Raw genomic sequence first — 26,702 nt, 5'->3', positions numbered from 1 at the left:
GATAGGAATACAGTATTAAAGCTGCTTTTTACTAACGATAATACAATTATTCAAAAAAGGTATCGTTCTAGTGTCTCAGCTGTTAAGCGTGCTCTAGTTTGACTTCTAATTCCCGCTCCTTTTCTGTGCCCTCGTAGAGCGCTTGTTTCTGAAGCGCCTGCTGGAGCTGCGCCATGTCAAACTTTTGCTTAGACCAAGCGTAGCGACAGGGGAACCAGTAACCGAGCGTCGTTGCCATGAACGTACCGAATCCAATATGCGTGGAGAGCTGTGGCCGAGACGTTTTCAGGAAGGCCAAGAATCCGACACCGATGCCGAAGCTGATGCCATACAGGAAACTACTACGAAAGCACGGTATCATGCTGATATCGCGGCCGAAAATTGTAGAAGTCTGAAAACAAACATCAGAGAAGTAATGTTTACGTCTGTTTCTAAAATTTGGGACTCTCTGGCTTACTCTCTTCGGTGGGTCCAATTCAGGGTCCACTTCCGCCGGCGGAAGCTGGCTTTCAGCCATTGTCTATCTGCTTCGAACGGAACTACTATAACTGCGCAGCGGCTAAATGTAGACTGTTTTGCTCAGAATGAAGATTGTAGACATTTCATCAATCCATTTAAACTATTGTTACATCCTCGCCGAACAGTAACCTTCCCGCAGAGTTCTCAATAAGTAAACACCATGTGTTATGAAATCGTAGAGCGTTATAAAAAGCGCTTTTGACACTCAGAAACCGTTCGAATGGTCAGCTTTTTCAACGGGCTACAATCCAATTTGGGACTCCAAACTTTGGCGCCGTTCTCGTTGTAATGTGCAACACACTAATGCGAGTGTAGCTGTGGACGCCAGTCGCAGTATGAAGAAAGTTGATGGAATGAATAAGCAGGACACTGACTCAATGGGTTACGGTTTAATGAAAATTAACCATAAGTCAGTATTCTGTTTTCAAGCCAAGAAAAGAGAATCAATGATATTGCTTGGTAGAAGAGATCAGAAATGCATGCCAGTGTGTTCCACACTTGCATCACACAGCATGTTGCGGTGCGGCACCCGTGACTTTTTCAAGATCTCTCTGTTCACCAGTCACCAGTTGTCAATGCTTTGGAGAAGACGCGTTAGTGGCGAACGGCTCGTGAAATTTTGGTGAATATTATACTGAGCAGACAGAGCAACGCAAGTACACTAGTTCGGAAGGTGCCTGAATGCTTCATTGTCGACCATTGTCGTCCCAATAGATGGTAAATCGATTTGGTGTTTAAATTTTTCACTCCAACACATTCTGTGCGCTGTATGCATAGTGTCAGTTTTTTAAGCTATCTCTCTCTGTCGATGTGTTATAACCGCTGAGCAAGTGCAATTTTGCATTTATTCGGTGCTCCTGTGTGGCCCATAAAAGAGTCGTTTGCATTGCAGTTTGTGTGAAAATGCAGTATGTTTCGTCGTGCTTGATTTTCCTTGAGTTTCGCGTGAAAAACCTCCGCTGGAGTTGAAGACGTGCATCAGCAGCAGCAGCAGCAGCAGGTAGGCTAACGGCTGTGCGAAGTTAGTGAGGAAAACGGTTGCTGTTACTGAAGCGATTATCCCGTGCAGTAAGGTACACCCGAAATCGTTAGAATGAAACTATTTAAAGCCATCGTGGCCTACACGCGTAGGCAACCGTAGAAGAGCTGGCGCTGATGATTATCACAGCAACAGCAAGCGAATAATGTAGGTACTTTATACGCCATATCTATCTTAGCATATGCACGCACACACGTTGAAACGCGTGCGCGCGCGAACACTCATACAACTGCACTTTGCTGGGAGGTAAGTTTTTGAACAACAGTGTCGCGCATATGAAAGAGGTGCCTTTGCTTCCTCTAAATGCGATGTGTTAGCATCTTTTCTCACTGTTTGTTGAGCGCTGTGCGAACTTGCGTCCTCCTATGCATAGTGATCACTGTTCCACCGTGTGTTATGTGGTCAAAGTTGTACAGCTCTTGTCACGGGAAGGTGCTAGATGATGTGCAGAGTGTGTCGTGACTGTACCGCGCGGCGTAGGATTTTCTGAGAGTATGTTTCTATCACAGAAGAGAGGGAGGGAGGGAGCGAGAAAGAGGGAAGTGCGACGGCGGCACTTCGAAGCGGTTACACGCAGACACTCACACCACAAAGCTAGCAAAAATATATCAGCACGCATACTACCCAAATACCGTATCTGTACGTACACGGATTCATCACCATCTGATGCAAGCAAAATAAAAGAACAAGAAAAGTGACTTTCACGCGCCATTTTGTTTTCCCGGTTTCGCGGCACACGGCAGAAGTGTAACCATGAAAGTACTTTTTTGGACTTGCACGTTATCATCGCGTCGTGCAATCGCGGCAGACATGTGGCAAAAATAATCTGATCACGCTTGGGCCAATTATTTATTGCACTATGTGGCTCTGCATTTATAGACTGGTTAAACTTTTGCCGGAAAATCACACTTCTTCATTGCGATGCACACGATTCTGTTGAACACAACACCGATCCAGAGCATGGTGTGATCTCATGTTTATTGGCGCTATTTAAAAATTAAATGAGGAAAAGTGCAACTATTTGCAATCATTCAAACTCAATAGTGTTTGATTTACCATGTTTCGTCCCGACTAGAGAGAACGAACAATGGTGCCAATGTTAAAAGTAGTACATAAATATTTTTATGTAAGCCGCGGATTAATAGGATCACTTTTATTGAGCTCCTATTTAGTGTATTTTTTGTATTGCAACTTTCCACCGGTGGTTCCAACTCTTTTTAGAGTTATTCAATGTTTCATCACATAAGCACTCGGCGGTATCCTCAGTGTATCCTCAGTGAGATCAATGCACACTCGCCTGATTGGGTTGAGCGATATCATTCTGAATTTGTTGTACGGGTATGAATTCCCGCGAATCCTGTGCACTGGATACGGTTATGCTAGGTCCGCCAAACGGCGTTACTGACAGCTCGCTCATTCACCGTCTCTCGCACACAGCAACCTGAGAGAAGCTCTCCCCGGGTGGTGTGCTAGCTCCGCAACTCGTTTTTCATGCTCACCGCATCGTTGGCACCGCCGACTCGACAGGCAGTCTGAAAAGGTGTACGTGACGAGTGCCGTTAGTATGCGTGCGTCTACTGCCATGTTGAGATGTGTTCCCATTCTTCAACGCGAAGCACGCTATTTTTCGTCTTGCTTGGTGTCCACTCCTTTTACGCATAGAGAGAGAGGCAGCTTCAGTAGCAGAAGCAAACTTCATCCGATCAGGCGGATTGGTGCCGTGCGTGAAGACAACACAGTAGGCAAAGAGGCAAAGGCCTCTTTTAAGCTACATTGGCTAGTTTCATAGTAAAGTGCGTAGCCAGTTTTGCCACTTTTCAACAATTCTTACTCGTTCGATTGGCGATGGGCATCATTTGCTTTCACGAACCAGCAGCAGTTGTGTGTAGTAAGTGCTCTATGCGTCATTTTTCTTTTGTTGGGTTGAAATAGGCGGTACAGTGGTGTAGAATGAAAAAACGCAATTAAAGTTTATCAAGTTGTTGTGGCAAAAACGCCAATCAATAGTAATGCGTGACCACAAGGTCAAGTTTTGATCTATCATTTGATTCGAATAGTTCTTTTGTTCCGATGGAAAGCAAACATCTTAAACTGCACCGCGAATATTATTGGGTCTGCTTCACGCGGGAAGTCGTCGTCGTAGTTCGTAGTGCGTGCTACGTGCTACCTCCTCTTCCTGTTTCTCAAATTGGCCCGTACTCTGCTGCTGGCGCGCGCTGTTGAAGAGAGCTACGTTTTCTCATTGATGATGGGCCTGTGCTTCTTGCGCGCTAGAAAACATGTGTGTAGTTGTGCAATTGTGAAGGACAATACACAGCGCGGGAGCGCGGAATTTTGAACCGCACCAACACAGCCAGTGTTTTTGTGTACATACACGTACCTTGCTCACTACCCACACTTGTGAGATGCTCGCGCTTGCACATTTTAAGGTCCTTTTGCAAATCGCGCGCTCTGTTCTGTGATGTACAGACAGTTAAGTCACCGTTTCTGTTCAGTTTTTCTTCAGAAATTCAATCCTGCGAGTTGGCTCTTGATATTTTTCAAAACCTCTTTCAAAAGTGCACCGGTGCCGGGGGCTACAAGTGTTAGTTGAACCGTGCGGTGTAAACGACTTGTTGGTGTGCGTTGGTCCATTAGATACACAAAGGTGTACCAATACGCTTTTAGGGGTGCTACAATAAAAATACTTGTTATCGAAAGGAATAGGAACCGGATCAGCTTTATGCGTCGTGTTGTTGCTGATGTGCTATGTTTTACAACGATGCCTTATCCGAAGAAGCATTTCAGCTGCATCAAATATTCCCAACCTCGCGAATGGCGTTTGTGGGTTCATACGCGTGTGTATGTGTCTGGTAATATCTGTCTAATGCGCTGTTGATTGTTCTTTAGAGAATTTTTGATAATGGCGTAATACGCGGTGCAGGTTGCGTGCGTGCATGAAGCGGCAAGAATGGGTTCTTGGAATTATCGTCTCTCAAAAATATGCAATACACTTGCAGAGCGTCAGTTCTGAACCAATGCCTTGTATAAGCGGTTAGAAAGGGAACCATTCATTCGCATAAGATCGGGAAATTTTACAATAATTGTAATCCTGAAATCGTCTCTTGTGTTTCTGTGTTGTTCGCAGAAATGCAATTGTCTCAATTGTGTACAAGAGGCTGATGTAGTACAAAAAAAGGAGCCAGTCCAAAAAGTGTAGTACAGGAACTATTGATAAATCCTGTTTTGGTTTTATCTTCTGTCCTCTTTCTCGCTCTGTCTCTCCTCTTTCTCTGATTCCCTCTCATGAAGCTGCTTACTTTCTCATCACTGTTTCTCTCCGCATCGTCGGGAGAATGTATGATTTCTGTACCGTTTCTCTCAATCTGTGTTGCTCTCTAAAGGCATTGTGTCTAAGCCGAGAATGTGTAAAAATCGCATTCGGACGCATTTCCTCCAAACGGTTTCGGCTGCCGAATTTTGGGTAATATGCAGTGGAAAAGTGTTACGCATGGAAAACAAAGACACACGGTCCGTAGCAGAGAGTAGTTTGGATTTTTTTTTTGCTTCTTATCTTCACGATTCTCTTGCATTCTCCAGTAAACTTTTGCACACATAGACACAGGGAAATTGCTGTAATATATTGTAATTAAATGTTTTTTCGTGAAACAATCCGGAAACATAGACTCGAAGTTTCTTTTCTTATGCTTGGGTTGCTTTGCTGAGTTGGGAGAAAATTATTTTTCGACACTTCGTTTCTTGATCGTAAAAAAATTAACAAAGCAATCCGAGACCATCAATTGATTTGGTATGTAGTTTTTGAAATATGAACATAATCTCTATAACCTCCCCTTTCTATATTTTGTTAGTTTTTCATCAGTAAACTTTCGACGTAACAAGGAGTATCGAGTGAGTGTCGCGCCATAGTGAAACTATGATAAAAAAATTCATGTATTGCTCCCCAAACCGTATAACTTTTGAGTACGAGACACGATAATAAACAGAACATTATAAAGTGCTGTGTGTTGAAGTGGATTAAGAATAAAGAATCACAAAACGGTGCACCAATTAAAACGCGTGTGATAAGTGGTTATTGATATTGCGTGCGAAACATGGTTCCACGATGAAGCGAGGCAGAACGGACGAGATTCAGTTTGGGCAACCTAGGCCACAGCAAGCAACAGGACAGCAGCGCATTATTACGACCTCGCAGCCTCATAATGCCGGTACCGCCGGCGCTGGCTCGACGATACAGTATCAAATCACACCGAATGTTATCAAAACGTCTGCTGTTACTCCATCCGATTCGGCACCGTCCATAACTGGCATAGTCTCCTCGCAGCAATCGTCACAGCTTCCACCGCAACAAGCGACCAGTGTCCAGTACACGTCTTGTAAGTTTCCCACAAGAATCAACGTAGATAATATCTATTTCCCAAAAATGTCCCTCTCCCGTACTGATTGTCCCGTTCGTTTCAGCTTATAACTCTCCGATTGGAGCAAATCTAATTAAAGGCCAGCAACAACAATCGGCAGTTGGTCAGCAGCAGCCAACTCAGCAGCAACAACAAGTTCACGTGGTGAATTCAACAAACCAGGTTCGAAGCACACCGGGTCATAAGGCGGCGCCTTCAGGCCCGAATTCCGGCTCAACCACAGGCACTGGTACCGGACAAGTCATAGCAAACATGTCGCCCGGAGTTTTACCAGGAGGGGGCAGCGGTGGCCCTGGCCAGCAACCAACGCAACAGCAGCAGCAGCAGGGTGGTTCCCCGACAGCACCGCAAGGACAGGCTCAGCTGCAGCGCCTGAAAGTGGAAGACGCGCTCAGCTATCTCGATCAAGTGAAGTACCGGTTCGGTAACCAACCGCAGGTGTACAATGACTTCCTGGACATCATGAAAGAGTTCAAATCTCAAAGCATCGACACACCGGGCGTTATCCAACGAGTTTCGAATCTTTTCAAAGGCCACCCGGAGCTGATCGTGGGATTCAATACGTTCCTTCCGCCGGGTTACAAAATCGAGGTGCAAGCCAACGATCAGGGCTACGCCTTCCAAGTGTCGGTGTCGGTGCCCTCGACCTCGACCGGTACGTCGGTCGCTCCGACGCCATCGCCTCACAAGTACAATACCATTTTCCAGGGCGTTGGCCAGATTGTGCAAGCAACAGCCGGTGGCGGCGGAGGAGGGGCTTCGAGCAATCCCCCGAATCCGACGAGTGCACCAACGATGGGTGTGAATCTCATGTCTTATGGAACCGCCGGTGGTGGTCACTCGGTTGCGGGGGCTACAACTACCACCGCCGGTGGCACTGCAGCTGCTGCTATCGTGCCCGTGCTCAGTGGAACCATGCAGCAACCGTCGTCGGGTGCGTCGGCGATCACCGTTAATGCTGCCCCGGTGGTGGCACCTCAGAACGCTCAGCCATTACCAACGATTGCGGCAGCCACCATAGCACCGCAAATGGCGCAAAATTTCGCCACACGTGACCATCGTGGCGGCGATCTCCACCATCGGGAACGCACTATCTCCACGGGTGGCTCCACAAGCAATGCTAGCCTACCGACAACAGTTACCGCTGTAGTGGACACATCGACGGTGACGGTTGTTGCAGGCGGTGGTCAACCGCCGCAATCTCAGCAAAGCATCCACCGCATGATCTCGCAGCAAGTCATTACTCAACAACCAACGACGGCCGGTTCCATCGTTCCTCCGACGGCTATGGTGGCGGCCATACCACCATCACAGCAGCAGCAGCAACAACAGCACCACCAGCAGCAATTACAAACGGCAGCAGCCCAGCTAGAGGGAGCCACGGGTCAGCAGATAGTGGTGCCGGGTGGCGTGGTCGTTCCTACGTCCGCACCTCCGAACACGCCCACAGCGAACCAGCCGGTCGAATTCAATCATGCCATTACGTATGTTAACAAGATCAAGAATCGGTTCCACTCGCAGCCGGAAAAGTACAAAAGATTTCTCGAGATTCTGCACACCTACCAGAGGGAGCAGAAAACGCAGAAGGAAACGGCCCAAAGTGGCAGCTCGTCCAACGCCAAACAGCTGACCGAAGCGGAGGTGTACACGCAAGTGGCGAAGCTTTTCGATAATCAGGAAGATTTGCTGCGCGAATTCGGTCAGTTCCTGCCGGATGCAACGGGCAACCATCAGAATCAAGGGAGCGGTGTAATGTCAGCCGCCGGAGTTTTGCACGGCACCAACAAGAATCATAGTCTGTCGACGGCACACGATTCGCCGCTACAGCACCACGCCGCACATCAGCAGCAGTTGAGTGTTGCTGGCGGCGGTACAGGAAACGTTTCGGCCACTGGAGGAACACTGTCGGGTGGAACTGCTGTGCATGGGAGTGGCAAAAAGCTATCAAACAGTGGCGGTGGTGGTACCGGTGCCGGCGGAATGGGAATCGGCCATATGAAGAACTACAGCAGCTTGCATTCGAATTTGATACGCTTGCAGCAGGATCGCGACTACGCCACGGTGGCAGCGGCCTGTGGGGACGGGAAAGACTACGCGATCGTTACACCAAGTGGAACAACGGGGCTTCCTTCCGGAGGCGGCGTTGGTGGCTTACCCTCCAGAGGTGCAGGAGGGGTGCTGTTGGAGAAGGACCGAAACCATGTGGCCAGCGGTAGCGGGAGCAGCTTGAACCAGAAGTATATCCATAACGCTTCGATGGGATCGCTCGGGGGAAGTATGTCGGGCGCAGGCAATGTGCTTCCACCGGGGCTGTCCGGTGCTGGCGGCAGTATGGGGCCGCATGTCATGTCGAACATGTCCCACGGCGGAGGCGGTGGTGCCATCAAGCGTTCACCGTCGTACTCATCGCAAATGGTATCGATCGGCGGGATGGCGGGCAATCTGTCGTCGCCGCGTGATCATCGGGCCGGAGGAGTCGATGGCGGTCTTGGTGGTCCGCCCCCCATTAAGCGTCATAAGCCGATTTGTCGGGACGTGTCGCTGGCGGAGGCGTCCAAGTACGGGACACTGAACGATTATGCATTTTTCGACAAGGTCCGCAAAGCGCTACGGAGCCCCGATGTGTACGCCAACTTTCTCCGTTGTCTGACGTTGTTCAATCAGGAGATTGTATCGAAATCGGATCTTTTAACGCTGATCACACCGTTCCTGAGCCGCTATCCGGACTTGCTCAAGTGGTTCCAAGATTTCGTGGGCTCTCCCAGCGGAGCGGCCACCGAGTGTGTGCCACTGTCGGCGGCAGCGGCAGCCGCCCAGCGACAGGATCGCTCCCAGAACGAGCTGGCGACGGATATTGATCTGTCGACGTGCAAACGACTTGGCGCCAGCTACTGCGCACTGCCCAAGTCGCACGAAAATGTCAAGTGCACCGGTCGGACCAGTCTGTGCCGGGATGTGCTGAACGATACGTGGGTTTCGTTCCCGACCTGGTCGGAAGATTCCACGTTCGTCACGTCGCGCAAAACGCAGTACGAGGAGTTTATCTATCGATGTGAGGACGAACGGTTCGAGCTGGACGTGGTGATCGAAACGAACAGTGCCACGATTCGGGTGCTCGAGGGAGTCCAGAAGCGCCTGACGCGAATGTCGCAGGACGAAATCAGTCGGTTTCGGTTGGACGACTGTTTAGGTGGAACGTCACCGACGATACACCAGCGGGCGCTGAGGCGAATCTATGGGGATAAGGCGGCGGACATTATTCAGGGGCTCAAGAAGAACCCATCCGTTGCTGTACCCGTCGTGTTGCGGCGCATGAAAGCAAAGGAAGAGGAATGGCGCGAAGCGCAAAAGGTATGTGCCGGCAGAGCGCCGTGTTCCCTTCATTCCCACAAGAACGGTGCGTCTAAATCCGACTCTTTATCGCTCCATTTTAACACAGAGTTTCAATAAGCAATGGCGTGAGCAGAACGAAAAGTACTATCTAAAATCGTTGGATCACCAGGGTATCAACTTCAAGCAGACGGACATCAAAGCTCTCCGTTCGAAAAGTTTGTTCAATGAAATTGAGACACTTTTTGATGAGGTGAGTTACATGAAGGTAAACACGATCGTCCCGTTTTTTTCACACCTTATCTCTACGAAATGTATTGACGGTAGTTGGTTGTTGTTTTATTGTTGTAAATCCGTCCGTTCCGCCCGACGCGCTCGACGATCCCGCCCCGGAATGTGTGACTTGTGTAGTAGTGAACGAAGCGATTCATTTGGGAACTTTCGAGTGGCTCTTGGGTACTAATGAATGGCACGCTCCGTATTTTGTTCCTTTTTTATAGCGTCACGAGCAAATCGAAGATTCGGGTGTCTCGTCAACGCAAGCCGGTGGTGGGCCACACATGACGATACCGTACAAGGACAAGACAATACTCGAAGATGCAGCAAATTTGCTAATACACCATGTTAAGCGCCAAACTGGCATCCAGAAGCAGGAGAAAGCACGGATAAAGCACATGCTGCGCCAATTTGTGCCGGATTTGTTCTTCGCCCCCCGGCAACAGCTGAGCGAAGACGAACGGGAAGAAGGTAAGTGTGATATCATATGAAGAAGATTATGCCTACTGGCGATTGGCTACTTAATAACTGGCGATTGGCGTTCCAGACGACAAAGATATGGATGTCGACCAGGATGAAGATGATTGTAGTAGTGGTGCCGGGACGAAACCTTCCTCTTCAAACACGAAGAAAGCAACTGGTAACAGTGGCTCAACAGGCAATAGCAATGCCACCGGTTCTACCACTGCGTCAGCTACGGAACTGTCATCATCCAAAGAGGAGTGTGGCAATAGCGGTTCCTCAGAAGGCGGCAGTACTACCGGTTCGAAGGTTGTGGGGTCTTACGAGTCACCGACAATGGTGGCACCGGCAGTTAATAGTGCTGGCGCGACAGGCGCCTCCGCTTCTTTCACCACACCAACCACCACTTCTTCGTCGTCGTTGGGAGCAGAAAGTACAAACAGCTGCAGCAGTGTTGTCCCCGGAGAAGCAAGCAACAGCAGTAGAAACAGTGCTTCCGGAACTGCTGCTACTGCTACGCCTGAGAGCGGTTCGACCGATAACCAGCTTTCGATAAAAACAGAAATTAAGGATGAAAATGATGTGGCCGGTGGTTCATCACAAGACCAAGGCACCGGTGGTCGACAGCCCATGAGTCCGCCTCCGTTACCGGCGCACGCCCTTGGCAAACATATTGTAAGTGAAGCGTTTTTGTCGGTTCGTTGAGTCGGCGGGCGTTCAAAAATCGATTCCTCCCTTTTTCATTGACAGGAAGAGGCGTACACGCTGTTCTTTGCCAACAACAACTGGTACCTGTTCCTGCGGCTGCACGCGATCCTGTGTGAGCGTTTGCGAACGATCTACGAGCGGGCCCAAATCATTGCCGCGGAGGAACGTGCCTACGAGAGCACCCGCAACAACAGCACCGCCACGGCGCTGCGCTTGAAGCCGAAAAGCGAAATCCGCATCGAAGAGTATTACAGCACGTTCCTGGAGATGCTAAAGAATCTGCTCGATGGAAACATGGAATCGAGCAGCTACGAGGACACCCTCCGGGAGATGTTTGGAATCCACGCGTACATTGTTTTCACACTGGACCGGGTACGGATTGTCGGTTATCGTCGTGTTGTGTGTGTGTGTTTTGTTGACTGGAGGAAGTTTTGTAACGCGTTTCCTTTAATCTTCCTCCTCCACGTGAAGGTTGTGCAAAACGCGGTGCGCCAGTTGCAACACTGCGTCACGGAGCGGGGCGCCCTCGAGTGTGTGGATCTGTTCCAGAACCGCAAAGGCACCGTCGGTGGTTTGTGTAGGACCGCAAACCGTCGCATTGCTGCCGAGCTCGCTTACCAGCGAAAGGCGGAGGCCTCGCTGCAGGATGAAAACTGCTACAAGATTTATATCGTAAGCGCCTCTATTCGTTGAATGTTCTTCTAATATGCATTGAATCTAATTTATCCATTTTTTTGCAGTATAAAATTGACTGTCGCGTCACGATCGAGCTGCTCGATACCGAGTCGGAAGATACGACAAACAACTTCGTTAACTCACAAGCGTACAGTTCGTACGTCGATCGGTTGTCGAATCCGACGGCCGGTGCCGGCACTGGTAGTGATAGTGGCGCCGGTGGAGACGGAGCTACTGGCAGCAGTGGCGGTGGCGGCGGCAGTACTACACTCCTGGACAGCGGCAATGCTAGGAACAATCACAACACAAATGTAGCAAACTCCGTTGCGAAAAGCAAGGTCGAGGAAGGAGGAGGAACTGCTGAAGGTGCAGAGCCCGAAATTAAAATCGAGAAACCGGACGACGAGTTGGTAAGTCAGTAGCACCGAGGGTGGTCGATGTTTTGTACGATTCCCTTCTTGTGCGGGACGAATATAATCGGGAAATGATTTGTTTTAGAAGATGCTCGACTTAAAAGCATCGCAACGGATATCCGTTTTTGTGCCCGTTCCCTGGTAATTGACTGCTTGTGGGAACAACTAATGGACTGTGTTTTATTCAGACCATGCAGGATGATGTTATCACTCGTTGAGCCAGCCAGCCATTTGATTTGGTTTCATTCGTTGTTATTGTGAATTAATGTTGGGATTTTGTAATTAACTGTATCATTTTGATGGTTTTTGTTTTCTATATTAACACACATCAGCACATATTTTCAAACACGTTTGCCTTTAACCTCTTGTACATTTATCTTTCACCTGTATTTCATAGTTTGCGGGCCATTAGCGCGAATTGTTGAGTGTTTGTATCATGTACTATTATCACCGTTCTTGTCCAATTTTCAATTGCGTGTTACACTTTTAAACGCGGGGTACATACGTTTGTTTTGTCCTTTTTTATTTGTTTTAAATTAACCACATGATTACAACTACAAGATCGTTTGTTTTGCTGACTGTATGACGAAGGACCACTTTGGACCGTTGCAATTTCGCCGGGTCCATATTGAATAGATAGCTCCTTCTGTTGCCAAAGTAGCACCGGGTGTCATTTGCGGGCTGCATTCCGTTATAATAATCTCTTAATACAAAACAAACATCACAATAGCATATTTCACTAATTTAAGCTTTTCTGTCTTCATACCATTTCTCTTTTAACCATTTTTCCGTACCAGGTCAAATAGAAACTTGATTTTACGGACATTATGTGTCCGAAAAATGCAATCCATAACAGAAACCCCGCGTAATCAATGTAAATGGAACCATTCAATTCGAAAAGAAAACTAAAACGCATTCAAACATAATTTTGAACATCAATCTCTAATATAATGTCCAGCATATAGAAGAATCACAGTAAAAAAAAACCGAATGGGCAAACGAGACACTACGCCCGGCTCCGGCAACACAGTCAGAGGCAGGTCAAGAAGTTAGGCGATAGAAAAATTAAGAAAAAAATCGTTTGGTTTCGAGCATCTCCTAATTGTATGCTCTCCAGAGTTACGTTCCTTGTGAATACGATTAATTGGACTATTTTGTCTCTTGTGGGTCATTGTTAGCCCGAGTGTTTGCTTCTTTTATGGGACGTACGTGTACGGAAACCGACGGGAATTGTTGCTTATTCTATGAGCTCTCTTCGCTTCAGCATACGTTAACCAGAGCTGGACGCAGTTCGCAAGTAATATTTAAATTTGTACATATTAACAGTAGAAGTAGAGTAAACATGAGGCAGCGTTGTAGCGCAGAGCATCGTTTCTTTTGCAATCGGGATGCTGCTGTTGCTGCTGCAACTCTCTAATTATTGTACACCTTGTAGGTTGTACACCATACATTGCCCGTTTATGGTTTAATCAGCGTCAGTAAATCAAATCCAACCGAAACAGTTGCGGAGATGAAGCACTAGAATCTCTCGCCCTGTGCAAAGCAGTAACATGTGTGATGGTAGAGCTGAAACACTGGAGTAGCGCCTCTAGAGCATAAATTATAAGTTAGGAAGCAAAGGAAGATGTATTATTGAAACTAGAACTCAGGCCAAGAGGCGAGTCACTACGAGAGGGGCCCGAAATGATGTTCAAAACTAAACAGAAACTCTGAAGGGAAGCGCAAATACACTCTTCTGTCAGCGGCAACTACCAATGGAAACTAGTAGGACATCTACGCGTCAGTTAAACAGTTACTAATCAACATTCCATTTTTATGAGAGTAGATACATCATAATACAACTGTGAGCAAGTTTGTTCTTCGAAAGAAATCGAAAGAGAACTGTGTCCGAATCGTATCAACTCTCGCGGGAGAGGTGGCATTTGAAGAAAATTTATAAATACATATTTTTTAACATGTTTTTGAGTAAGAAATTGGAAGATGATACGTTTTTCTCTAGTATTACAAGATTCTATTTGACTGCTCCCATCAGAGGTGAACAATATGTAGCTATTGGGCGAGACTAATTCATTGACAACACGTGCAAATGCAATGATAAAGTCCCCATCTTCAAAATCAATTTTACAATTTATTGTAAATATTAAAGATAAATACGAAAAGGTTGTTGACTTGACCACAAAGTCTGGTTAGCCGGTGGGGCTGTGCGCGCAGGTGTGTTGTGTTATAGGTGCATGCAATGCCCCCTCAACAGCGATATTCTGCTCATGCTCCTACTGTCTGCTTGCCACAAGATGTACAGTATCTTTTGAGCAAAGCTTTTCCTTCTCTAAGTTCAAACGAAGACGAACGATTTGTAGCGATAAACTAAACAATAAAAGGAAATAAGATTACTTGGGGCACGGCCACCATACTGGCGTCCCCCATGACTGACATTGCAAGCAATGTTTACAGATTACACGAAAACTGAATATTGTGTTACTTCTTTCTAACGAATACTTTTGTTAATTTTCGGATGTCCGCCTTTGAGTGGCTGTCAGTGTCGAGTCGTGTAAAAAATCAATTAAAGAAACCGTTGCCTTTTTCTTATGAGGTCCAGGTGCTGTCAAAATCCACCCTTTTTTTTACATATTTCAGTGTTTTAAATTTTTTCTGTCCCTCATAAAAGTCCCATTTCATATTCTACTGAATAATTGACCCTTTTCGGCACACAGTCGGTCTCTAACAACACATTCATGCTTTGAAGTCAATATAACGGCGGTGGTTATGGCGGGCGAACTTTGTTAGCTTATTTATCACACATCGAAAATAGGACGCGCGGGAAAATTTTATCGGCGAGAGACGATCGCGCCCGGAGAGCGAGGCAAGAAGAGGAGGAGAAAAGCCGGTGATCCCACGCTCGGAAAGATAAACTAGAGGACACCTACTACTACCCATCATTAAAGCCAAAAAAGTTGCGCGCGCGACGCTTCTGCTGCTTGTCGCTTTCGTGAATGGCAAATAGAGCCAGCCGCGTACGACGTTTTGATATGTTGTATGTATAGGACAGAGTAGGTAGGTTAAACAATTTCTCCGGTCAATCATTGTCATTCTCTACCAATATATGATTATTTCTGTCTTTAGCTTTTTTTCTATTGCTATCATATATTATATTACTGTCGCGTTTATTGTGCTTTTTGGTCGCCATTACGGCACTATTGTAGAGCCCCGTCGGGAAAAAACACGCCTTATTATAGTGAACTTGTTTGTCTTTTCTTTTTTCTATTTTTGTTTTAAGTAGCCTAGTGTTCATCCCTTTGTTTATTACGCAATGAAATTGTTGAGATTTTTTATTAAGAAAAACATTAAATGTCTTCTTTCTCTACTCATAGAAAAAGTGGGTTTATGCTAAGCTTTTTATATGCACTTTTCTTTGATGCCTTTGCGCGGAACCATTTCGATAACTTTGTAGGAAGGGGCACTAATATACGATATAATGATTACTTTCTCCAGCATTTTTTTTAATACGGATATTTGCCATATTTTGCTCGTGTTTTGTGTAACCTTATGTAAATTGTGGTAGCTTTCGTCAAACAGAGGCTATATTTTGTTTTAGTTGCTTCAAACAAGCGGAAGAGGCTTATCACTTATATCTTACAATGTAGACTAAGCTTCGGAATAACAACAGAAAAATACAGAAGAGGGAAAGAGAAAAACTATGCTGTCAGGAGCTGTTAGGTGGGATGCCATAGCAACGGAGCGGAAATAGAATAAGATTCTCTTCTTAGTTTTATCATTATCTTCCTTAATTACCCATCATAGACTTAAGTTTGACCTGGTACACACTTAATTGTTCTTTCGTTCTGTTTATAAAACCACATACTTTATGTTCCACTAAAGAAGTTCATGTTATGCATCCCTAGTATCTGCCATTATTGTATATTCGTTTTGCTGCACATTGCATCATGCTGCCATAGTAGACATTGGCTAACAATTTATGTGGCATCTCGGGTTGTTCGGTTTCGTATGTACGCCATCGGGAAGTAGTGTTTTAGTTGAATTTGTGGTCGTTTTTCGTTTTCCTATTGATATGTGTAGCGTGTGTGTATTTTATGTATCAGTTATTATCAGTTTTTTTGTACCATACACTCATGGGTCCTGATGTTCCTCTTTTCTTTCGGTTCGGTTTATGGTCCAACACAACGCAGCGTCATCCCGTGAACGCCGTCACACAACGCCAACTGTTCTTGGCCCGAAACTTGCGCCATTTCAAGAAGTGCAATCGGCACGATAAAAAACCACAGCCAGTGACCATCGATGGTAAAAGCGCGACGGACGGTTCTACGACATCGTGGCCGGTGGTACCTTCGGATTCGGAAGATACTGTTTCTGGTGAGGACACGACTGCCGGGGAGCGAGCTAACCTGAAGGTTTCAAAATGCACCACTGTAAAAGGGGGAACTCCCATGGCCAATGATAGCGTTAACTCTGAACAAACGCTCGATTCAAAGCATGTCACCTGCAACGACGACGATGACAAAACGAAAACTGGAACAGTGGCACCACCACCGTACACGACGACTAATGCTACCACCGTTCCACCGAATGCCTTATCAGCAGCAGCAGCTAGCGCAGCTGGCAGTGGTGGTGGTAGCGCGGGAAAAGGAACTAGTAACATGAACAACAACAACAACATCAACAATATGAACAACAACAGTATCGGTAGTGGCGGCGGAAGTGGCAAAAAATCCGACAATCCGCTGTGGTACGGCAGCAGCAGCGCCAGCTGCACCACCACTAGTAGTGGCAAGAAATCGTCCGCGCCGGAGCGATTATCGAGCATGAACGGAGATCACAGTCTGTACATCGACGATACGGAGCAACTGAAGATGGACAATCATTTTAAAGCGTCCAAAGTTCGAAACAAAAAATATACGATGTATCGAGTCGGTTCGTTGTCGCGTGCATACAAGGTGAGGGATGCGACACACATTTTAAAAACGTTCATGCAAGGCTAGAAAAATGATCGTGAAATTTGTACTCTCTTTCGCAGAGCCACCCGGCAGTTACGAAGCGAAAGCATAGGAAATTCAGCGCATTTGTGAGCAGGTGGCTGGATCGGAACGTATCGTCCACGCAGCGTGACGTGTGCACCGACTGGTTGCTAGGCAGACAGACGACGACGGCGGGTACGGGGACGACGACAACGACGACGCAAAGCTTAACCACCACCGTGGTCGTACAGAACACCGACCTTAACCGCACGCCGTACGTAACGTACAAACGCTACAAAGTTGAGAGCGCAGAGTACAGTTGAGTCAACTTTATTTAAGTGTCGTATTCACCAGCAGTCGACTACACCAAACTTTTCGTGAAAGTACGAAGAGAAAAGCGCTTTGATATGAGGGAGACAAAACTCGAGCATTTTCAAAACGATGAACATTGTTTGTGTCACCAACTTAACCACCCCCTACCCGGACACACATAAGTTAACAATAACTGAATCAGAATTAGAATTTGTACCCCTGAGTCAGACAGACTTCAGAATTTATATGGTTGAGCAGAATTTGTTCATGCAATTTATTTGAAATTTAAATCAATGAACATGTATAGCAATTGTGTACAAAGTAAGTATGGAAAATATTTAATATGATGGACTTGTCCAAGTTTAGATTAAGGTAAATCTACTGTAAAGTGGGGAGTGTATAGTGTCGATGAGCATACAAGATTCTTACTAACGTGCCGCGCGCCCTGCCCTGCACGACAGACATTTACATTTACTTCACAAAAACTTTGCTTCCAATACCTTTCCGGTAGAGTGTACGCAAGTGGTCCTTCGGGATAATTAATTATTGTTTTAAATATAGGGATAAATCCGGCACAATGATGACCGAAACGTGTGATCGGATGCAACATGCCATATACTTGGGGCATTTCAATCATGATAGGACACAAAAAAGAATGCAATAATTATGTGGTTATTAACGTATAAAACCAAAATATGTGTGCTATTTTGAAAGGAGTGAGTGAGAGACAATTTCGACCATCAAAGAGCATCGTGGAGCAGCGCGCAGGGGTGGCAGCATCATGTTATTAGTGACGGAAAGCGCATGACGAGAGGGACGTTATTGTTTATAAAGATTTCGCTAAAAACAAGGTGCTTACACACACTTTACAATAAAAACAAAACAAAAAATGAACCCTAAAAAGCAATTCTACAAGGGACGATTGAATGACCAGTGCACAGTGGTGTATCAACGAAAGAAAAGCGAAAATAGACGGAAATGCGTGTAGGGACACCGGAACAAATGTCCGCGACAACTGAGGGCCGAGGGTAAGTGAATTTCAATTTATTCATTAACACTTATCGGTCGATGACTGATGGATGGTTTCGGATCGGATTAACATACTCTGGTCTGTGAAGGTAAAAGTCATACTACTTTATTGTTATCCAGCCGTCGAACGAAAGAAGTTGCAACAAATTGCCTAGAAAACATAACGAGAAGCGTAGCGGCCCTAAATATGGTAGAAACAAATTCAAATTAAAACTAAACTAGCCAAATAAGGAATCGGGAGCACTACTAAACATTCTTCGTTCGCCGCGCGGTGCTTCGTTTTTGTATAATTTTTTGCGCAATTAACGTCGTAGGTTACTGTGATGTACGCGTTCAAAAAGCAAAACAATCATGGCATACATGCGCACCATGCACACTTGATGATTGCGATTGTCGCGGAATGTTTGTGTTGCCATTCCCGATCTGGAACAAAAATAATCGAGTTGTTTGTTGAATATTGAGATACGTATGAATCGTTTTTAAAATGCTAATCTGAACAACTCAATGTTGTTTGAATTTAAAACAGATAATTAAAATAAGTAGCGTATGCACGTAGATTCATTTTATGTGGACAGATCAAGGCGCATGTACACTTGAAAAACAGCTTCAAAAGGTTGTTAAAGCAAACCTTACTGGTTGGTGTTTCCTTATCGACCCCGTATCTAGTCGACCGTACTCTGACAGTGTCGTTTATGGTTCATCGACGGCGCTCAGATGGACCGGGCAGTGAAAGCTTTGGCCTCGAGCAATTTTCTCCAGGCCTTCGCCGGCGTACGACAGAAGGGGTGCAATTTCGCAAGCGGCTTCTTTGAGACCACCGCTCACTTCTAGTGCCCCGGCACTGATAAGCCACTTCCGGTGCAGTCGATAGATATCGCCCCGAACGCTCGATGGGCAATCGAAGCCGACCGAATCGCTGTTCTTAAGGGCACTGAACTCTTCCTCCCGTCGACCCTCCAGCGCGACGAACCGTTCCGCCAGCGGAAACACGTCGAATATGAACTTTTCCATCTTGATACCGTTCGGGGTGGTCGGCTTCAGGCGCTGCCCTCGTGTCGCTGACCCCTCTTCGGTGTCGACGTAAGGAATTTTCTTCTTTGCCACGTGTAGTGGCATCGTAGTGTCCGCGATTCGGCGTAGAAACTCGGTGGTGAAAAAGTGATTGCAAATGTTGCCCGCATTGAACGTGAGCTTTCCATCGGACGGGTTCCTTCGATTGGCCGTCTCTTGCGATAGCTCACTGTACTCTACCACTTGATACTTTCCCTTAACGTCGCACAAAACCCCGATCGCTTCGTTGGGCTCCACCTTCTCGATCACTTTCACTCCGCAGTCGGCTCGCTTTCGAACGCAGTAGCCCATGAAAACCGGATCCGCCACCTTGATCAGTATGTTATCGACGCTGTGGGCGTGCAGGAACTTCACCCCGTCCCGTTCCAGCGTGTCCAGTATGCCTTCGTCCTTCAGCGCACGGTAGATGCCTCCGTTGCCATCGGGTGCGGTGGCTGCTTTCCATTTGTCGTCCAACAGAATGCGACCTGCCAGATCGACGCACGGCACACTGCGCTGGCGAAACAGGACCACTTGTTCGACCGGTAAACCAAAGTAGTCGTTCACCTGGAAGTATTCGACCGTTTCTCGATGCGTATGCTCGCTGGTCATTATGAACCACGGGATACGTGCGCCCGGCCCGGCCAATTGTTCCAGCTTGCGGATGCGTTCGGCTTGCAGCTGAAACAGCGATTTTCCCGACGGCAATCCCACATTGTACGTGCCCTTCGGTGCCGTTGAGCCGAGCCGAGTCCCTTGGCCACCAGCCAACAATATTACACCCACCTCACCGGCGCGTATCCGATCCAGGCCAACTTCTTGGAGTTCCTGCAGCTCCGCCTCGGAAGCGGCTTCGACCGACAGAAGCATTTCCTTTTCCAGTGGTTTGAGCAAATCGTTCAGATCTTCTTTTGCCGACGTGGCGGTCGCCATCGCGCGGCGGAATGCATCATCCAAGGAGGCACAGTCGACACCATCTCTCAGGGATTCGAGGAGCTTGGCTCGCTCAGCTTCACAAAGATCCGGCCAAAAGGTTAGCAAGTGTTGCTGGTTCCATTTGGAGAGCTCCTTCTTCTGTGCCTCATACTGCTGTTGTTCTCCCATCGTGTTGTTCGCCCAAAGTGCACACAGAAGAGCGCGCGAAACTTGCGTCCGTTCCACTCAAACACCAAACACTAACCGCCTACAACGATGCTCGAGTTCTCTGGTGCCGCCACTTTCGCCTATCAGCTCCCTCTCTTAGCGCGATCCCAGCGGCCACCACCACCACCACTGCACAATCTCAAGGTTTGGGCGCTGGGTGGTCGTCGTCGGTGGATCGTGAGCCGGTTCTTGCTCGCTTGTGCAATGCTTACCACTCCGGTTCTAGGTCAACTAGTTTGAACTTCCGACATCCCTACCACAAACTCCAACTGCAGTTTGGAAATTACCCGCGGAAGACTCAAGTTGAGTCTTTAGGCCAAGTACCGATGGACCTTATTGCAACGCGTGTTTCTAGTTACACAAATACGCATACTTCCGATAAACCCGGTAGCCGCCCACTTTTCACAACCAGCCGAAAGCGTGGCTGGCTGTGACACGTTTACAAACAGTCGCGTTGTAAACTATTTTGACAGATTGCTTTACATCGACGTACACTGGTTGCAATACTATTAAGGGCGGACTGCCGAAATAGCGCAGGTGCGCCCAGGAACTGGCAGGCTCGGCGGAGGACGGCCAACGTCGAGCAACCAACGGAATTTCTGGACAATTTACTACAAACATAGTAAATCTAGAAATCCGTTTATGAAATTTGAAATTACATTGAACCACGTTTCCAACAGAGAAGAAAATAAGTTAACTGAGAAATAATTTATTGGCCAACATGAGGGGAGCACAATCGTAAAGAAATGTTTATTTCCAGGAACTGGCCGGAACTGAACATATAAACGTCTTGTATAACGGTTGCTGCGGGAACGGTGCTCAACTGCATAGCCTAGAGCCAGACGGATGGCATCATTCCTGTGGCTTACTTTTTACCTCCCTGTTTTCTGCCAACCGACGGCCCTTTCGCCGCAGCGGCAGGGGTCGACCCGGTAAGGCTGGCCAGCTTCTTCTTTAGGGACAGTAGCAGTGAAACTTCCGGCTGCCAGACAGTCTTATCCGAACTGCTGGACTTTAGCTGGCGCACCTTGTCGCCCTGCAGGGCAATCTCTTCCTCGAGGGCCTTAACTGCAAGAGGATCGCAGGCCGTTTCAACGGCTGGCTGCGGTTCCTTTGGCGCCTTAGCGGTGCTTTCCGAAGTGCGCGGTTGGCTCAGTGCCTGTAACTGTTTCTTGAGCTCCAGTAGAAGGTTTACTTCAGGCTGCCAGGCGGACCGGTCGGCACCGCTGGATTTGATCTTGCGCACCTTGGCCGCTTGCTCGTCCACCGCTTTTTGGGCGTCTTTTAAAGAAAGGCTTCCTGTCTGCTGCTGCTGTGGCGGGTTGTTGGTTCCGGCCGGTTCTTTCGCCGGCTGCTGTCCGCCATACTTTGTCTTCAGCTCCGCGAGCCGTGAATCTTCGATTTTCGAAAACAACACGGCCGGTTTCCCGATACGATGGCCACTTGGTAGGCTCGTGCGAAGCAGTGGTTTGCTGGAAGTGAAGAATTGAACACTAAAGCAACCCGCATCACGTATAATCCAAGGGAGGCGTATTTACGTACTCGGAATTGATGTGTCCTCCACGCACATTCAGCTGGCAGTACAGATTGCGGGCCGTCGAGGGCATGAACGGAAAGATTAGCGTTGCCAGTAAGCCTGAAAAAGAAGACATATAATCTTATAATCACTTCTTGTGGAGGCTGAAGGATTATTTTCGAAGGTCTTACAGACAAAATTGCAGCAGAGTCCAATCACGGTGCCGGCCCGTGCCTTCTGATCGTCCGTTCCCTTGACCTTTACCCACGGTTCTTCGGTTTGCATGAACTGATTGCCGTAGCGAGAAATCTGGAGCAAATGCCGGATGCCGTCCCGCATGCGGGCCTTCTCCATCTGCTGCACGTAGCCTTTCAGTTCGCGGTTAGCCAGCGCCAGGAGCGTATAGTCCTCCTCGGTGAGATTCATCGGCGGGATGACGGAATCGAAGAACTTCTCACAAAACACGAGCGCCCGATTGGCAAAGTTGCCCAGATTTTTCAACAGTTCGTTATTATTCCGTGCCTGCAGATCGTTCCAACTGAACGACGAATCTTGGCCTTCGGGTCGGCACGCTGCCAAATAGAAGCGCCACACGTCGGCCGGGATTCCAGTGTCCTGCGCGTCGTTGCCAAACACGCCGATGCCACGGCTCTTGCTAAACTTGCCGTCCTCGTAGTTGAGGTACTCCGTAGCCATGATGTGCGATACGAGCGTGTGTCCCTTGTTCACGCCCAGTAGCGAAGCGGGAAACATAACAGAATGGAACGGCACATTATCCTTCGCCATGAACTGATACAAGTCCACCTTAACGCCCGTGTGGGCCGTGTCCGGTTGCCACCACCGTCGCCACTCCTTGCAGTAGCGGCTCGTGATCGAAATGTATCCGATCGGTGCGTCGAACCACACGTAAAACACCTTACTTTCGTACCCTTCGAGGGGCACCGGAATGCCCCACTTGAGGTCGCGCGTAATGCACCGGGATCTAAGACCCTCCTTCAACCAGGCACGCGTAATTACCCGGGCATTGTGGGTCCAGCCCGATTCGGCTTTGTCAACCCATTCGCGTAGCGACGGTTCAATCTTCGGTAGGTCAAGGAAGAACTGACTCGATTCGCGAATGACCGGCGAAGAGTTGCACATTTTGCATCGTGGCCGCAGCAGGTCGATTGCGTTCACCAGTTTACCGCACTTGTCGCACTGGTCCCCGCGTGCGTCTTCGTAACCGCAGCCGGGATGTGGACAAGTCCCTTCGACGAACCGGTCGGCCAGGTAGCGATCACACTTTTGACACAGCAGCTGGTCGACCGACCTCGTTTCGATGAACCCTTTGGCGTACAGTTCCTTGAAGAGCTCCTGTACGATGTGCGTCTGTTCGGTGGTCGTGGTGCGGCCAAAGTAATCGAACCCGATACCGAACCAGCGGTAGATGGAGTTGTGCACGTCAAAGTACTTGTCGCAGACCTGCCGTGGCGTTAAATTTTCGGCCAATGCCTTTGTCTCAGTGGCCGTTCCGTACTCATCCGTGCCACCGATGTACAGCGTGTTGTAGCCGCAGAGCCGCGAGTAGCGCGCGAAAATGTCCGCCGACAGCACGCAGCCGACGATGTTGCCCAGATGCGGCACATTGTTCACGTACGGCAGGGCCGACGTAACGAGATTGTTTTTCTGGCCCGCCTTCGGCAACACAATGCGCGGCTCATCGCGAATTGCCCGTTCGTCGATATCAGCAAAAGCCGTCCGGGCCGCCTCAATCTCGTCGCGCTGAACAGTTTCGGCAATGTTGGCGGCCGTCTCCGCCAGTAGCTCACCTTCGAAGTCGGCTATCTCAGGGTTCAGCACGATGTGGTGCAATCCGCCGAACCGGTTGCTGCACTGCAGCGATGCAAAGCTTAGCTCTTTCAGGGGAAGAACAGCGAGGGCCGCCTGCACTTCGGGCATAGCCGCTATTTGACGGTACCAGCGGAGCAGATTATCAATGTTGACCGCTCCCTTGAGAGTGCCGTCCGGTGCCAGAAGACTCCAGACGGCGACATCGGCGCTTGTAATTTGATCGCCCGTGAGAAAAGCGTTTCGGCTCAGACAGTCATCCAGCATCTTGACCAGTGTGTTCAGAATCGGTTTCGTGTTCGGATCCGCCCGTGTACCGACGGCCATATTGTGGGTTAAGGCCGGAGCCAGTCGTTTCGATGACCATTCTAGCCACTCGTCTCGCTGCACCACGGTGGCCGACGCGTCTTCTTTCGAAAGAATGTACTTGACGGCGACATCGGTCGAAAACAGCTGAACACCGCTGTCCAGCTCCAGGAGCGGTAGATGCTTCATGTCACCCACGGCGGGATCTGTGAATGGTGTCGAGAAACCCGGGAAGTGTTGGTATTTCCCATGGATCGCCGTTGGAATCGCGGCGCCACCGGCGGTCAGTACATACCATTCAGCGTAACATGTTTGACCTGCACCTCACGTTTTGCCAAATTGGCACATATTAGCAGCTTCAACCCGAACGGGTTGCCGGTGTTGGTGTAGATGATCATCGTTCGACGCTTTACGACGACTCTGGGCAGAATTCGCAAAATTCTCCTTTTTGCGGCTGATGAAACTCGGACGAAACTTACGCTGAGAGACAAACGAAACCGGAAACTCCGGTTGAACCCCTTCTTTTGCACAAGTACTGCTGAAAAGAGTAGAATTTTACGTCGAATGTCAGACCGGTACGATCAGAATGGAGCATGCGCGCGCAGTGTTAGAAGTACAATTTTCATCGGGTGCGAGCTGTCAACAGCGACCAAAACAAACTACGGGTGCAAACAGTGTGTACATCGGAATCGTAGGAATCGTTCTGCTCCGGACCAGAGTAAATCACCACCGTCGGTCTACCGAAGCGCACAAGATGGGTGAGAGGAAAGGCCAGAACTTGTACTATCCGCCGGATTACGACCCGAGGGCGGGTGGTCTGAACAAATGGCAAGGTACGCACGCACTGCGGGAACGAGCCCGCAAAATCCACCTCGGTATCCTCATCATCCGGTTCGAGATGCCATACAATATTTGGTGCGATGGCTGCAAGAACCACATCGGCATGGGGGTCCGCTACAATGCGGAAAAGAAGAAGGTCGGAATGTACTACTCAACACCGGTCTACCAGTTCCGGATGAAGTGTCACCTCTGCGACAACCACTTCGAGATCAAAACGGATCCACAAAACTTGGACTACGTCATCGTGTCCGGGGCACGCAGGCAGGAAAACCGGTGGGATCCTACCCAGAATGAGCAGATTGTCCCGGAAACGAAGGAAACCCAGAGGAAGCTGTTCGACGATGCCATGTACAAGCTGGAGCATGGAGCCAAAGACCAAAAGACGGCTGACGAAGCGAAACCAGTTTTGGGGCGCCTATTTCAGCGAAACGACAGCGTTTGGAGGGACGACTTTGAAGCAAACAGTCGGCTGCGGGCACAGTTCAGGGTACGCAAGTCCCGCCGTTCGCCCAAGAGAGGCAAATGATTTACATTCTGTATGTTTTTCTCTTCGTAGACACGCAAAAAAGAGCTCAAGTTGCAGGAAGAAAAAGACAACGCACTGTTGACCAAATCGAGCCTTGCAGTCGCGCTACTGCCGGAATGTGATAGCGATCGCCGTATGGCTCACCTAATGCGCTTGCATTCATCAAAAACGATTCACGAGCGGGACAAAGAACGCCGTAGTGCTATTTTGAATCGCCCTGCGTTGCCGTCTACTTCCGTTAACGGTAGAAAAGTGATCGGAAAGTCCCCCGATAACATCATCAAGTTAGAGAGAAATAGTTTAGGTATTGTAAAACGTTCGACCAAAGGTCGAAAACATGTAGTTAGTGTTGCTAATGACGCTGCAACCACAGGATCGAGCAACGAGCAACGAGCAGAATCCCAAACGGTTGGTGACACGAGTTCCCCAGGCAGCTCACTTGGTAGTGTGGCAAAAACAAAAGAAACTAATCAAATCGACCCCATGCCCAGTCTGTTACTGTGCAACTATGGATCAGGGTCTAGTGATAGCGACTAAAATAAAAAATGAGCACAAAGTTATCGTCACAATCGGATTCACAATCATATGTTTTCATTCATGGCCAACCTAGAGACAAAGTACCTACGGAACGAATGAAAACAAACTGACATTTCTCAATGCAACTGTCAAAAGCGCAGCGCTTCGTGTGAATGGGTGAGCATGTGTTGGTGTCCGTCACTGTGTCGTACGATCCCACTGGACCCCAAAGAGGAGGACAACGATCAGAGCAAAGCGCATTAACAAAAAGGGTGAAAATCAACAAAGATTGCGCTGCCGCCTCTGCAACTGTGGGGGTAAAATCAATAGCAAAACGATGCAGTGAAAAGTGTTCAACTGTCGTGCGCTTTATGGCGGCGCCCCTCTTTCGGGAACGTCTACTAGATGTGAGGTAGTCTCACTTTACATAATTTAATGTTTCACCCCTTACGACCGGATCGACCTTTTTTCGGCTGTGTGTCGCGTGATATGCCACTATCTGGGACGAATCGAATAGGTGTGTTGATTTCACGTTCCTAGCAAAAAACGGGCCACGAGAAAGCTCGACGGAGTCAAAGCCAAACGAAAACAATAGCGGGAGTTGTTCGAGTGTGCAAAAGTGTGCCCAAGATCGTGACGGTCGGCAAAAGTGATTGTTGTGTGGTCTCGCGCTTCATGGTTCTAGCCGCCGTGGTATTTCTGGATGATTCGATCCCATTTCGCAGAGTGCAATAAAAATGGTGTGGACGCCATTCTATGAAGAACTGCCGTCTTTATGGATGTGTTTGGCTCGGGTGGCCATAAATCAGCCTCTCTGTTTGATGCACGTC

At 48.2% G+C, this 26,702-nt stretch overlaps 5 protein-coding genes across 6 annotated transcripts; 2 read left to right on the top strand and 3 right to left on the bottom strand.

Annotated features, from left to right (window-relative positions):
- Positions 1 to 14: 14 nt before the first annotated feature.
- Positions 15 to 692, bottom strand: LOC131211091 (cytochrome c oxidase assembly protein COX20, mitochondrial). 2 transcript variants are annotated; one of them, XM_058204444.1, is made up of 2 exons: positions 446 to 692; positions 15 to 391 (listed from the first exon to the last, which is right to left on the bottom strand). In XM_058204444.1, exons 1-2 carry the CDS (start codon positions 515 to 517, stop codon positions 83 to 85), a joined length of 381 nt encoding a protein of 126 aa, XP_058060427.1. In that variant the 5' UTR covers positions 518 to 692; the 3' UTR covers positions 15 to 82. The 2 variants fall into 2 exon arrangements, with proteins under 2 accessions (XP_058060427.1, XP_058060426.1); XM_058204443.1 differs by having other exon boundaries at positions 458 to 692.
- Positions 693 to 5,660: 4,968 nt separating this feature from the next.
- On the top strand, positions 5,661 to 17,969 carry LOC131208012 (paired amphipathic helix protein Sin3a). Its single transcript, XM_058200655.1, has 10 exons — positions 5,661 to 5,931; positions 6,017 to 9,324; positions 9,413 to 9,571; positions 9,804 to 10,050; positions 10,127 to 10,716; positions 10,792 to 11,121; positions 11,221 to 11,421; positions 11,490 to 11,834; positions 16,022 to 16,786; positions 16,867 to 17,969. Exons 1-10 carry the CDS (start codon positions 5,661 to 5,663, stop codon positions 17,128 to 17,130), a joined length of 6,480 nt encoding a protein of 2,159 aa, XP_058056638.1. The 3' UTR covers positions 17,131 to 17,969.
- Positions 17,970 to 18,242: 273 nt separating this feature from the next.
- Positions 18,243 to 20,700, bottom strand: LOC131212526 (UDP-N-acetylhexosamine pyrophosphorylase-like protein 1). The gene has a single exon (XM_058206421.1). The coding sequence runs from the start codon at positions 20,300 to 20,302 to the stop codon at positions 18,839 to 18,841; it is 1,464 nt and encodes a 487-aa protein (XP_058062404.1). The 5' UTR covers positions 20,303 to 20,700; the 3' UTR covers positions 18,243 to 18,838.
- Positions 20,701 to 21,061: 361 nt separating this feature from the next.
- LOC131208871 (methionine--tRNA ligase, cytoplasmic) lies at positions 21,062 to 24,388 on the bottom strand. The gene is made up of 4 exons (XM_058201785.1): positions 24,286 to 24,388; positions 22,049 to 24,196; positions 21,884 to 21,977; positions 21,062 to 21,813 (listed from the first exon to the last, which is right to left on the bottom strand). Exons 1-4 carry the CDS (start codon positions 24,386 to 24,388, stop codon positions 21,207 to 21,209), a joined length of 2,952 nt encoding a protein of 983 aa, XP_058057768.1. The 3' UTR covers positions 21,062 to 21,206.
- A 281-nt stretch (positions 24,389 to 24,669) lies between these two features.
- On the top strand, positions 24,670 to 25,893 carry LOC131208011 (coiled-coil domain-containing protein 130 homolog). The gene is made up of 2 exons (XM_058200654.1): positions 24,670 to 25,317; positions 25,387 to 25,893. The coding sequence occupies exons 1-2, from the start codon at positions 24,745 to 24,747 to the stop codon at positions 25,891 to 25,893; spliced, it is 1,080 nt and encodes a 359-aa protein (XP_058056637.1). The 5' UTR covers positions 24,670 to 24,744.
- Positions 25,894 to 26,702: the final 809 nt, after the last annotated feature.

Source organism: Anopheles bellator, chromosome 2 (genome assembly GCF_943735745.2).
Source record: "Anopheles bellator chromosome 2, idAnoBellAS_SP24_06.2, whole genome shotgun sequence".
Taxonomy (NCBI): Eukaryota; Metazoa; Arthropoda; class Insecta; order Diptera; family Culicidae; genus Anopheles; species Anopheles bellator.
The sequence above is the reverse complement of the archived record's forward strand: the minus strand, read 5'-3'. Positions and strand labels throughout refer to the sequence as shown.

What these genes read in the sequence shown, in the direction of transcription:
- LOC131211091 (XM_058204444.1), bottom strand. Translation starts at nt 517, where the DNA reads ATGGCTGAAAGCCAGCTTCCGCCGGCGGAAGTGGACCCTGAATTGGAC. An exon ending in CGAAGAGAGTAAGCCAGAGA is followed by an intron (nt 392 to 445) that starts GTCCCAAATTTT and finishes GTTTGTTTTCAG; the next exon opens with ACTTCTACAATTTTCGGCCG.
- LOC131212526 (XM_058206421.1), bottom strand. Translation starts at nt 20,302, where the DNA reads ATGGGAGAACAACAGCAGTATGAGGCACAGAAGAAGGAGCTCTCCAAA.
- LOC131208871 (XM_058201785.1), bottom strand. Translation starts at nt 24,388, where the DNA reads ATGATCATCTACACCAACACCGGCAACCCGTTCGGGTTGAAGCTGCTA. An exon ending in CAAACATGTTACGCTGAATG is followed by an intron (nt 24,197 to 24,285) that starts GTATGTACTGAC and finishes CACCATTCACAG; the next exon opens with ATCCCGCCGTGGGTGACATG. An exon ending in GGAGGACACATCAATTCCGA is followed by an intron (nt 21,814 to 21,883) that starts GTACGTAAATAC and finishes CTTCACTTCCAG; the next exon opens with CAAACCACTGCTTCGCACGA.
- LOC131208011 (XM_058200654.1), top strand. Translation starts at nt 24,745, where the DNA reads ATGGGTGAGAGGAAAGGCCAGAACTTGTACTATCCGCCGGATTACGAC. An exon ending in GGCTGCGGGCACAGTTCAGG is followed by an intron (nt 25,318 to 25,386) that starts GTACGCAAGTCC and finishes TTCTCTTCGTAG; the next exon opens with ACACGCAAAAAAGAGCTCAA.
- LOC131208012 (XM_058200655.1), top strand. Translation starts at nt 5,661, where the DNA reads ATGAAGCGAGGCAGAACGGACGAGATTCAGTTTGGGCAACCTAGGCCA. An exon ending in TTGTTTTCACACTGGACCGG is followed by an intron (nt 11,122 to 11,220) that starts GTACGGATTGTC and finishes CTCCACGTGAAG; the next exon opens with GTTGTGCAAAACGCGGTGCG. An exon ending in AGAAACCGGACGACGAGTTG is followed by an intron (nt 11,835 to 16,021) that starts GTAAGTCAGTAG and finishes AACACAACGCAG; the next exon opens with CGTCATCCCGTGAACGCCGT.